At 46.8% G+C, this 12,519-nt stretch overlaps 1 protein-coding gene across 2 annotated transcripts in view; it reads left to right on the top strand.

Annotated features, from left to right (window-relative positions):
- Positions 1 to 12,519, top strand: part of LOC147883031 (synaptotagmin-2-like) — a 93,405-nt gene that overhangs the window by 20,747 nt on the left and 60,139 nt on the right. For both annotated transcript variants that reach the window (XM_087399692.1, XM_087399693.1), the window contains exons 2-8: positions 10,151 to 10,225; positions 10,365 to 10,472; positions 10,752 to 10,784; positions 10,903 to 10,992; positions 11,514 to 11,639; positions 11,731 to 11,871; positions 11,961 to 12,383. In XM_087399692.1, the coding sequence (XP_087255818.1) occupies positions 10,151 to 10,225; positions 10,365 to 10,472; positions 10,752 to 10,784; positions 10,903 to 10,992; positions 11,514 to 11,639; positions 11,731 to 11,871; positions 11,961 to 12,383 (996 nt within the window). The remainder of the gene's footprint in view (positions 1 to 10,150; positions 10,226 to 10,364; positions 10,473 to 10,751; positions 10,785 to 10,902; positions 10,993 to 11,513; positions 11,640 to 11,730; positions 11,872 to 11,960; positions 12,384 to 12,519) is intronic.

Genomic DNA, 12,519 nt, shown 5'->3' with positions numbered 1-12,519 from the left:
TTTGAGAACATCTTGGCTCCGTTAAGGTGCTCCAAGATGTAGTCGATCCTTGGCATGGGGAAATTGTTCTAGATGGTCGGCTTGTTTAGTGCACGGTAATCCACACACATCTGAGCTGAATTGTCCTTCTTGACAAAGAGGATAGGAGCTGCATATGGTGAGTTACTGGGGTGGATGAAGCCACTACATAACAACGCTTCTAACTATTGCTCAAGCTCCTCCTCCATTGTCTTGCTGAGACGGTAAGGATGCTTGTTGGGAGGTGATGATCGAGGCAAAAGCTCAATACGATGGTCCTCTGGCCGGCTGGATGGTAAGGCTGTAGGCAAGCTTGATGTGAGGAAAATGTCCTGGTATTGTTAAAGCAAAGCTTCGTGCTCGGGAGTCCTGGTTGGAACTTCTGTATTGGTGGCGTTGACGTAGACAATGTATGCTTCTCCTCCCTTGCGAATCTCGCCTACCATCTGGATTGCGAAAATCAAAGGGCAAGGCAAAGTGTCTTTAAGCCAAATGATGAACTTGCCCCCGTGGTCTAGAATTTTGAGGTCCAAACCCTGCCAAACCCTGGTTCAGATAGTCTTGGCGAACTTCAAACTGGTGCCACCATCGGGCTCCCAAGATGATGTATGAGTTGGTGCAACCCTGAAAGTACGGGTGTTTGCCCATCCTCCTATCTTTAGAGTGGTGCATGAGGCCACCTTGTTACTCTCCGCTTGCTGTCCTATGGATGCCCCCCTCAGGGCGATGGTATCAGACGGGGTTGGAGTCAACCTAGCTTGTTGAGCAACTATGGTAGAAATGATGTCATCGGAACTCCTTGAGTCATAACCACTAAGGTTGTCTTGGCCAGAGCCAAAGGTGTAGAAGAATAACTGGACGTGGATCCATCGGCTTGTTGCTTCTTGAAATGTGAGAAATCTTACTTTTTGTGCGCTCTTGCTCATGGCAAAAGAAGCAGCGGTTCTCTTTGGCATAGGTCGTTCAGTGGGCTGCATCCAAGTACCGTCCGTAGCCGTTGTCGTATTTTGCTGGCCAATTCTTCTAATGCCCCGTGCTGGCCTTCTGTCCTCCATCTATGGCAATTGAATCCGGGGACTTCTTACTGTTGAACTGCTTTGGTCCTCAACCCTTGTGCATGAGCTCAAAGTTCTGAGCAAGCTTGTATGCACACTCATACTCCCGTGACCGAAAACTACAAACATACCATTGGATGTCTGATCGCAGCCCATGAAGGAATTTGCTCAGCTTCTACTTCTCCTCTAGCTGCAATTGTACGAACACTTGCGTGAATTTATTGGCATAATGATTCACTGACTCGGTGTCCCCCCTGCGTAGCTCGTAGAAATGACTCTGGAGCCTGTCCATGTACTACGGTGGGAGGAATCGTTATCTAAGATCTTTCACGAATTCTGTCCAGCTGTAGAAAGGTGTCTCCTCGTCTGCATCATAGTGGTCCTTCTACCCTTGAGCCACTAGGTGACCGCCTGGCCTGTGAGGTGCATGGATGCTAGGATACACCGCTCGCTGTCCTTCCTAGGCATCACTGAAATATAGCTTTCAAACTGACTGAGCCACGAAGTCAACACTAAGGGTTTCCGCTTACCATCGCACCATGTGAAGTTGAGCTTTCCCGGAAAGGAAGGCTTGGCTAGAGGTGGAAGTCTCTCCTTTTCTCCTCGTCAAAGTATAGAAATGAGAAGCTGCTGATCCCATTCTTCCTTCTCTTCTCGAGCGGCACGTTCTCGGAGATCCTTGGCCTCGTGAGCCTCGCAGTTTCGGAGTTCCTTGGCTTCCCAATTGCGTTCTTCTTTTGCTTCCCGAGCCTCCCGATCGCGTTCTTCTTTTGCCTCCCGAGCTAGCCTTTCGCGCCTTCTGGCGGCCTGCTCACGATCTTTCTGCATCTCTTGAAGCTGGGTCATGTGGGTGAAGAGAGCCTCGGACTGTTGTTGCTGCATCTGCATCATAGTCTGCAACATGGTTGTCATGGCAGACATGGAAGTGTCTGCAGGATTCTGTGGTGGGGGTGGTGGTTGAGGCACTAAACCCTCCCCCCCTGTGTTGGACTGCTCAGTGGTGCTCATGGTGTCTTTACCATACTTGTATGGACCATAAACAATGGGGCTGTCCCTGACTGACCTGAACCTCCCGACTCCTGGAAACGAACTTTCCCCTCACGCCGCAAGGTCTAAAGCCTACAGGTGAAGACGGGAGCCGGCCCAATGCGCGATAGAGTAAGGGAGGGAGTGGCTAATGGAGTATGGTACTATTGCTAGTCCGGGTAGGCACAGTCACAAACTACAAAAAAGTATAGGAAAACCCTCTGTCTAAGGAAAGAATCTGAAGCTCTGATACCAATGTAGTGGGAGATAGACTATCCTGAGTCCTCACTTTCTCTCCTGCTCAATACTATCTGCAACTGCAATATGATGCACTCAATACACAAAGTGATGCTGTGGATGTGAGTGAGAGAATTAGAGGGAGAGAATGTAGTGGATCTTCCAAGAGGAAATAGATACAACTGAATAATGAATGCCGAAAGGGATGAATACAACTGTATGAAGGGGCTGAAACCCTCACTGCAAAACTAGAAGACTAGACTACCTAGAGGAGGTGAATCCTCACTAGATCCCTGAAGAGGCTGAGGCTACCCTGCGGGGAGGCCTAGGTGCTGCTTCACTGAAGGCTGGATGAGAAATGAAGGCCAAGGTGCTGCGGGGAGGCCTAGGTGCTGCCTGAGGTGGGATGAGAAATGAAGGCGAAGGGGCTGCCTTTTATAGGCCCCCTTGGGCCTCAAAACTGACCGACCAGCAGGGCCGACCCTGCTGCTGCCCACCGACTGGGCTGACGTGGCACCAACCAGTCCATGTGGCAGCCGACTGGCTACTGACGTGGTGCTGCTGAGCTGGTGCCTCTGCTGTGACTGTTGCTGCGCCCTGTCCTTGTTGGTTGACTGTCATGTGCACGGATTGGTATCTGACGTGTACTAGGTACACAGGACTAGCTCAAGTTAGCCTGGGGAGGCTTAGAGCTAGGCAGGCTTGATTCTCGGGTTGAGTGGCAAGGGTACGAACTATTTATAGGTCTTCGCTATTTTTGGCGCTCGGGGCCCAAGTCTATAAAAGGGGCCCAGGGGGTTCAGTTCTCAGTGTGCAGTTGGGAGCAAGTTTCGTTCCCAGGTGCCAGGTCTATTCCTGGATTGAGTCGCGGACGCGCGCCTACATCTTAGCGTAGCCCAAGGCCCAGTGGCAGATCCAGGGCTTCACAGCGCCACCTGGTGGTATGGGACACCAGGCTGGTTTGGATCTGATTGGGAGTTCGTGCCAGTAGCTCAGCTCGTGGCTCGGAGGGGACATCTCCTGATTCGGGATCACATCCCGTAGATGTCATGGTTGGGTGGTGAGCAGCCTGCTCAGTTCTCACGTGGTGTGTGTTTGTTTTGCAGATCAGAGGTTTCAGGAGTGCTGGGACGTGTCAGTTGGTAGCCAACTCCTGAGGTAGGAACTTCTGATGCGAGAATTTTTGACGAATTTTTCCTCCAGGTATGCCCAAAATTCGAAATTTGTTGCTGCAAATTCTGATGGGTTCCTGGGTTAGCAGGGGTGGTCAGGATGTAGGGAAAAGGTAGAAGAAAGGAGGGAGAGTTTCGAAATTCCTGAAGAAGAAGGAAAGAGAGGGAAACGTAGAACGGAGAAAGTAGAGAGGCGAAGGACCTGACAAGGGCTGCAAGGGAGGCGGAGATGTGACGCCAAGGCTGTACGGAAATCCGGCCAGGGCAGGGAGAGGTGAGATGCGCAGGAACAGGGTGCGGCCAACCTCTGCGTTGAGGGATGCTTTTTTCGAAAAAAGCACCCCCTCCAAAGCTGGGAGGGTCGGCCTTTTTTGGAAGCAGGGCTTCCTAATTAGGCTGCCCTGCTCCCTATATAGATGGGGTAGAGTACCAGCCCAGCCATAGCTTGCAAGAGCCTCGCTGTGCCATCGAGTTGCGTGCCAGCCCTGCGTCAGCCTGTTGTGCACCTGCGCCAGCCACCGTACAGTGCCTGCGTCAGCCTGTCGTGCACCTGCGCCAGCCAGCCATACCTACGTCGCCAGCTATCCGTACATCCGTACAGCTGCGCCAGCCCTGTGTCAGCCAGTCGTACCTGCATTCCTGTGGGAGAGGAGGATCAGGGTCTCTATGATGACCTGATAACAAAAAAGGCCTTCAGTGAATTTACTACTGCTCTGGATGGAAAATTCGAGCAGGTTAATGCAAATCAAACGGGGTTGACACAGCAACTCCAGGGGATTCAAGCGACTCTCACTCTTCTGGCTAGCACTGTGCAGGCACTCACGCATGTGGATGCCATGGCCTCAGTGCTAGGCCCGAATATAACTCCAGACCCTTTTTCGGGAGATCAAAAGTCTAGAACGAAGGAGGTAGTTGACACTTGGTTACACAAGTGGTAGGTACACTTTCAGTTCCACCCATACCCAGATGAGAAGAAGATCCAGCTTGCAGCGGGTTTCGTGTCAGGTAAAGCGTTGCTATGGTGGAAGGAACTCCAGCCTAAGCCCGATACATGGACAGATTTTGAAGGGGTCTTCAGGAAGGAGTTCCTGAAGAAGGAGGATGATTATGATATCGTTGGCCAGCTTAAAGCCCTCGATATGTCAAAGTTAAACTTGACCTTTGAAGTTTATCTTCAAAGATTTCGCGATCTGCAAACCAGGGCCACTAAGATGGATCCAGTGACCTTGTTAGGTTTCTTCGTGGATGGTTTGCCAGATTCATACAAGTTGTAGATAAAGAACAACAAATGCACAACGTTGCAGGAGGCCATGAATTATGCGCGCATATATGATGATACCATGGCCGGTGCCAAAGCAACTACAGTTTCCGACACGAGTGGAAAGAACAAACGCAAGTTCTTTCAGCATACGACTAGTACTGGGGAGACGAAGTCTACGGACAACGCCTCCAAGAAAAATTTGACTCAAGCTAAGAATGGTAAAGCCCGCTTCCTTCGCACTTTGAGGCTCAAGAAAGAAGGATGTTGCTTCTATTGCGAGGAGCGGGGCCACACCAAGAATGAGTGTCCAAAGCGCAAGAACCAAAAGTTGGTGCTTGGACTGAAGCTCCAGGCGGGTCCACGTACCACAGCCAAGGGAGCGAACCAAGTCTTGATGACAGGTATTTCTGTAAATGTCATTACCTGCCCACTCTCTTGTAATTGTACTTTCAATACTTCGTTGTTTGGTTCCCATGATCTTTTCCGAGTTTATGGAGAAGTTATGGACCAACAGGTTCACATTCTCTTTGATCCGGGCAGCTGTCTATTAGAAGTGCCCAAGATCGGGATAGATTTTATGCTAATAGACATCGTTCACCCAGAGAGTTCTCTAAAGGAACGATGGTATATTTGCGAATTCCCAAGGAATCCAAGAGCCTAAGTACTGGTTTGGTTCCGAAATTATCCCCCAGATACTGTGGCCTATTCAAGGTCATTAAAAGAATTGGACCAGTCGCATATCGACTAGAATTGCCTCCTGATGTTAAAGTACATCCAGTCTTTCATGTCAATAGACTGAAAGAAGTCTTGGGTGCAGATGATCAACTTGTTTCTCCTCATGAGATTATAGAAGTTACAGATTTGACTTTTATTCCTCATGAACCTGAGTGTATTCTTGAATTTCGTGACAGACAGATTCGCAATCGATCTATCACGGAATACAAGATTAAGTGGAAGGATCGTGTTGAGGAGGATGCAGCATGGGAGACATTACAAAACCTCCAGAGAACATTTTCGGGTTTTTTAGCGAACTCAGGAGTGAGTTCTTAGAGGAGGGGGAGTATGTCATGTGCACGGATTGGTATCTGGCGTGTACTAGGTACACAGGACTAGCTCAGGTTAGCCTGGGGAGGCTTAGAGCCAGGCAGGCTTGATTCTCGGGTTGAGTGGCAAGGGTACGAACTATTTATAGGTCTTCGCTATTTTTGGTGCTCGGGGCCCAAGTCTATAAAAGGGGCCCAGGGGGTTCAGTTCTCAGTGTGCAGTTGGGAGCAAGTTTCGTTCCCAGGTGCCAGGTCTGTTCCTGGATCGAGTCGCGGACGCGCGCCTGCATCTTAGCGTAGCCCAAGGCCCAGTGGCAGATCCAGGGCTTCACAGCGCCACCTGGTGGTATGGGACACCAGGCTGGTTTGGATTTGATTGGGAGTTCGTGCCAGTAGCTCAGCTCGTGGCTCGGAGGGGACATCTCCTGATTCGGGATCACATCCCGTAGATGTCATGGTTGGGTGGTGAGCAGCCTGCTCAGTTCTCACGTGGTGTGTGTTTGTTTTGCAGATCAGAGGTTTCAGGAGTGCTGGGACATGTCATTGACTGTGTGGCAGTCCCATGTGGCATGGCTAGGGCTGAGCTGGCTGCCTGCGTGGCAGTCCAGCATGGCCACGGGCTGTGGATGCCCGTGACAGTTGCACATGGCCCTATAAAGAGGGCACACCACCCTTTGCTCTCCAGCCCCCACCTGAAGTGCCTATAAGAGCACATCCATGGCAGCATCTCAGAGAAGATTTGGCCACACTCCTCCACACCCCTCCTAGGAACCTCCGTGGCCACCGTGGCAGTGCATGGGCACGCGAGAGGCATTGGAAAGCAACACCAACCCACTCTCACGGGGGCGGGCATACCCACAACACAGGCCCTCTCTCTCTATGCTACACTCACTCATTGGGCGGGCACACCCACAAGCAAGGCCCTCTCTCTCTAGGTGACATCAGGTGATGTTGACCTCTAACATGGAGTCCCTATTTATATGCTTCTCCTCCTTGCGCTTTGCACAGAGAGAGAAAGAAAGTGTATTATTGTCCACTAGAGGCCAAAATGGGCCCATGGGACATCAAGAACTCTGCATACAAGATAGCACAAAATCAACGTGCCCCAAAGAAGAGGCATCGTCGAATATCATCTAAGTGCTACGCAATATAATGCAAGTGAAAGTACATAATGTCAAATCTGAGCCTAAATACAGAGTAAACTAGATGCAAGGAAACCGCCCCCGGGTGCAAAATGGGGGGGATGAGCACAATATGCCAATGCAAAGATACAAGTCCAGGTGTCACGAAGTCTGAGAACCAAAATAATACTGGAAATCTTGTCCATCGACTCTGCCTCCTGCTATGAGAGTACAAATCTGGGCAAAGGTGAGGTGAGCGGCTGGTGGGGCGAGATCTCCATGAGTAAGTCTCCTCCGAAATGCTGCCATCATCCTGGATCGTCTGGAGATGAAGCGGCGAGTACGTCCCCTATGTAACAAGATCCTACGGCGTCTACAAACCATCTCATATGTACATCCACATGGTGGAGGCATGTGTCCTGTGTGGGCTCTGCCGTCCTCGTGCTCCTCCTGGTCTCTGTCCTCTGGTATGGCGTGTGCCTGAGCTCTATGAGGCTGGGCTCTATCACGCTCCGGTCTGTGCTCTCTGAGGTAGTCTCGCCGAAGCATAGTGGCCTCCCTGACATAAAGGGCTAGGCAATGCTGATCCTCGTAGTCCATCACTCGTGAGAGAGGTCCAAAGCCATCCGTGAAGAGACAGTGGAATCTACCTCTGATCTCATAATATAGTGGGCATCTGCAAATGAAGTGCTCCTCTGACTCCACCTCTCCCATGGTGCAACAAGGGCAGATCCTGGTCTCTCGGCCTGGTCGCCGTCCATCCTCCATGCGTCGCATCCTACCAGCCTCTATCTCGAGCTGATGCGAAGAGACTCTAAGCTGGCCGAGGGCAATCCTCAGTGAGTGGGACATGTGGGTACCTGTATAGCCTGGTGGGATGACAAATCCATCCTCTGAGATCCGAAGGAAGTGGTCACGATATGTGGCCATCTTCACCGGAAGCTGCGTGGGATAAATCCAAGTGCGATACGTATGAAGCTGCAGCAAGTCTGCTCTCGTGACCTGGCTAAGCTCGTGGCGAGTCAACTCGAGATGAGGGGCATCTATGCTGTATCGGAACGGAGGCAGTCTATCCATGTCTAGTCCAAGGGATGTGAGCCACCTAGTGAGTCTGAAGTACCAGCAGTATCGGGTCCCTGATCGTGCCAACTCCATAGAAGATGCAAGTGCTAGAGAGAGAGAGAGAGAGAGAGAGAGAGAGAGAGAGAGAGAGAGAGAGAGAGATTTAATAACGTTTCAGAAGACCAAAAGAGCGGAATCAACATAAGAGTATACCCTTCTTGCGGGGAATCAAGATGTCTATCATTTCCTGAGGTAATGACCAACATGAAAGAAACATGAGTATTTCCTAAGTTATCATTTCTAGTCGTGTGCTGGTACAAAGTAGTTTGAGCTCCCAATCGTCCAACTGGCGTCTTGGTCTCTCCCAGCTGGTTATCTTCTACAAACCCTATGCGCATGGTTATTCACAATTGAGAGCTCTTATCATGATTGATCACCATGTATGCTATCTTCAGTATAGTGTATGGCACCTTTAGTACGTCCATGTCACCTTCAGTGTGACCATATCTTTTGAATGCTATCTTTAGCCTATGGCACCTTTAGGGTGTCTATGTTACCTTCAGTGTGACTTCAATGCGAACTCTATCACCTTCAGGGTGATCTGTCACTTTTCGTGTGATTTGTCATCTTCAGTATGACTTTACCATCTTTAGTATGGTTTATTTTCGCCGTCTTTAGTACAGTCTTGTTTACACCTCTACAGTATGGTGATGGATCTTCAATATCCATGGTAGTCACATCCAGTGATACATGATGTTGGAATCTAGTGCATGAGGTGGACTTCACAACTGAAGTTAGGAGTCATTTGACTATTTTCTACCGGATCACCCAAATTATGAACATCCTGTATAAGACTGTTGATCTTCATCCACAAGGGTTTCCTAATGCCAAGACCCATGGTTTATTCTTGACACTTTTAGATTGGCTTTGGGGGTGAGCCTTGGTGTGTTGGGCAATGATGCTCGGTGTAACGAGGGCAAATCAAGATCATAAATTTAGAGAGGTGAGTTGTCCATTGAGTGAAGTAAAAAATGAAAGACCGTAAATGTGAGAGAGACATGAGATGATGGATTTTGAATCAGTTTAAATCTATGAAATAAAGTGATTGAAGACAATAATAATATAATTAGACTCCCTTCTTTTGTCCATCCTAGTCCTTCTACAAGCACATTCTTCGTTTATCACTCTTAATTTATCATCTCTCCACCCACCATGGATGTCCTTGGCATCGTCGGAGACGTGGAGTCTGGAATCGACAGTCTCAAAGAATGGGTTGCTGACCAATTTGAGTGCTTAGGATTAGCACCTTGATTACTCCATGCATATTAGTTAGGGCAATTCTGACCTTATGTACTTTGGTCATACTTAATAGAAGCTCATTTTAAATAAAATCGTGGCTCCCTCCTCTCTGATTTTCTTAGAGATTAAGTCACTAGAGAACTTGAGACTTGCGGGTCACTTGCCAATACCATAGTCCTGCAAGGGTAGCAAATAGTCTTGCCACTTATGGGATTGTTATCTTAGAATATAAAGTGCTTCTAGATTTGCAACCTTGCTCTTGTATACAGGGAGCAATTTGGAAGCATTAGTGGCGTCACTTTGGCACCCACCGGATGCACCAAGGTTGTCTCTCCTAGAGGCCACACAAGCTGAGTGCTATGCTTGTATTTAGATATGGTTAAACTGTTGATAAAATGAAAGATATGGCAGCCTACAATGCAATTTATCGTATACTAATCATAAACCTAATAGGTATAAGCATAAGAAATGTACCCTTCTCTTGTTGAGTTGATATTTTCATGCAGATTGAACTTTCATGCTTTCTCTAAATTTTGTAAAGATCAATTTTTTGTTTGACAAAGAGTGTCTTTGAATTCATGTGTCACCTTGACATACGACAAAACTCTTAGATTCAGATAATTGTGCATAGATAATGTACATGCGTGTGGTTAGTTTGATAAAATGAAAATTAGAGAATAGGCCTGTGATTATATGGCTCTGGTAAATCATCTGTGCACTATGGTTTGTAGAACCCTCCTTTATTTGTTATGCACGCACATGCACAAAGCATATGTGGGGTGTGTACATGGGCACACAATGTTCTTGCTTGTGTATGATGGCAGCTACCGGTATCATATATTGCTTCTTTTTGCAGTATGGAAGGTACAAGCGCAATGTACTCATTGAAGATTTGGACAATAGGTGGAAGCGACACATACTCTATACATCAGTATGGCCTTTCACATGTTGTGTTTATGATTATCTTTTCATATACAGAAGTTGAGGCATGTTAAAGTGCATCATGGACTAATGATTTGAATGTGTTCTAGCCTTGGACAGTCTATTGATGTTTTGTTTTAAATCTACAGCCAAAAACTCCGTTGGAGCCTTGTGAATGGCTTAACAAATTGATGATAAATTTGTGGCCCAATTATGTGGAACCAAAACTTTCAAAAATGTTTTCTGCAACCATGTTGGTAAGTGTAAAGAGTTGAAACCTTGATTATGTTAGGTAAAATGGTCTTCCTGTTGAAATGCTTCCTTGGATGAATTTGTATTGTAATTGTATAAGGAATAAAGAGCAATTGGAAGAATGAGTAGAGATCTACCAACTGTCATGATTTTCACTGCTGTAAATGGATCTCTTTCAAAAAGTTAAAGATGCTGTGCTCTTTGTAGATTTGAGTCTGACTTAAATTTCTATGAATGGAAGATAAATTGAAGTTTCTCAGTTAAGTGTCTGTGTTTAAATGCAGAAAAGGCTGAAGGAGAAAAAACCTCATCCTTTTGTACGTATATTGGCTATGCTAAGAGACATGAAATACTGATTCCTCATAAAATTGTAAGAGCTAAGCATCTAAATCAGATGTTTATCTTTTAAGCTTTTTGAGTTTGCCCTTGTTGCAGCGAAGTATTGAGCTGCAGGAATTTTCACTTGGTACATCTCCTCCTGCTTTAGGGTTGCAGAGAACTTATTGGTCGACAGAAGGTGACGAGGTTAGTTTGAATGCCTATACATTATAGTTCATATTTATGCTGTATTGTAGACTGCTTTTCACTTTGTACATGATTCTTAAAGCACTCAAAACTTATTTTGGCCCTCTTCTCTCTTCTGGCTTTCCTAAGCTCAACAATGTGCACTGTAAAAGCATGTCTTAATCCCTTTTGTATTCATCATAAACATTACAAGCAAGAATCAATTAAAAAGGGGCCAACAAAAGACTAGAATTTGTAACCCTATGCAGCTCTCTCTCTCTCTCTCTCTCTCTCTCTCTCTCTCTTTCTCTCACGCACGCACGCACGCATGTACGCCACGCACCTGTTGCACCTTTTTTTATGCTTCTACACATGTTTGTAAATTCTCTGTTGTATATCATAATCTAGAGGTCTGTATGGAATTTGCATTTAAAAAAATCTGTAGCTCTACCACAAATCCTAGAGAGGTATTATAGCTTATTGCTGAGTAAAGACAATTTGTTAAGCTGATTGGATCTATGCTGTTTGTTGCAACTTTCAAGCAAGTTTTACACATGGGTTTTGAGTGGGACACCAATGAGATGAATGTACTTTTAGCTGCAAAATTGGCAGGCCCATTCAAAGGCATGGCCCGTTTTGCTGTCAACAGCCTTTACATAAAGGGTGATGTAAGTTCTCTACTGGTATGTCGTCCATTGAATTTTTTTGGATCAAGCATGGGAAGAGCTATCTTTATCGATTGTGTTTTTTAACTGACAGCTTCGAATAGTACCGGTTCTTGATGGTCAGGCTCTGGTCTACTCTTTCAATAGTCCTCCTGAAGTCCGAGTTGGTGTGGCATTTGGAAGTGGGAGTCAGTCGCTTCCAGCAACAGAACTGCCTTACGTTGCACCTTGGCTGGTTAGATCTGCAGATGCAATCTTTTATTGTTTTAGCAAGGCTGGTGTTAGGAGTCCTGTATAGCCTAATTTCCTCAATCTTGCAAACAGGAGAAATTGTTCTCTGACACTCTGAGTCGGACTATGGTGGAACCCTGTAGAAGATGCTTTCCTCTTCCGGCTGTGAATATGAAAAAGCATGCTACTGGTGGAGTTATCTCTGTCATGGTTATTTCAGCAAGCAACTTGGCTCTGGGCGCTAGTTCAAGGACTCTGTCTGATAGAAGATCATATACAAATGCAAATGGAAGCCCGGCTGTTTCTGCTAATTTCAGACAAATGAGTACTTTTGTGGAGGTAACTCTGGAAGGCTTGACAAGAAGCACACGTGTCTCCCAACACAGCAGCTCACCAAGATGGAATGAGACCTTCAACATGATTTTACATGAAAGTGCAGGCACTATATATTTCAATGTTTATGAACAGGGTCCAAGCAATGTGAAGTATGATTTCCTTGGTGGTTGTGAAGTGAAAGTGAGTTTTTTTCCTACTGCAAAATTACTTGGTTAAGAGTCCAGGATGATGATGGATAATGATGAATGAAATAGGAAAGTTCATTTAAAAAATTGTTTAAGAGAGGGTTTTGTTTTCCTTTTTTCTCATATAGTTG

This window comes from Dipteris shenzhenensis, chromosome 28 (genome assembly GCF_047967505.1).
Source record: "Dipteris shenzhenensis isolate YYH24624 ecotype China chromosome 28, Dip_SZ_1.0, whole genome shotgun sequence".
NCBI lineage: Eukaryota > Viridiplantae > Streptophyta > Polypodiopsida > Gleicheniales > Dipteridaceae > Dipteris > Dipteris shenzhenensis.
This window is presented reverse-complemented; position numbering and strand designations above follow the sequence as displayed.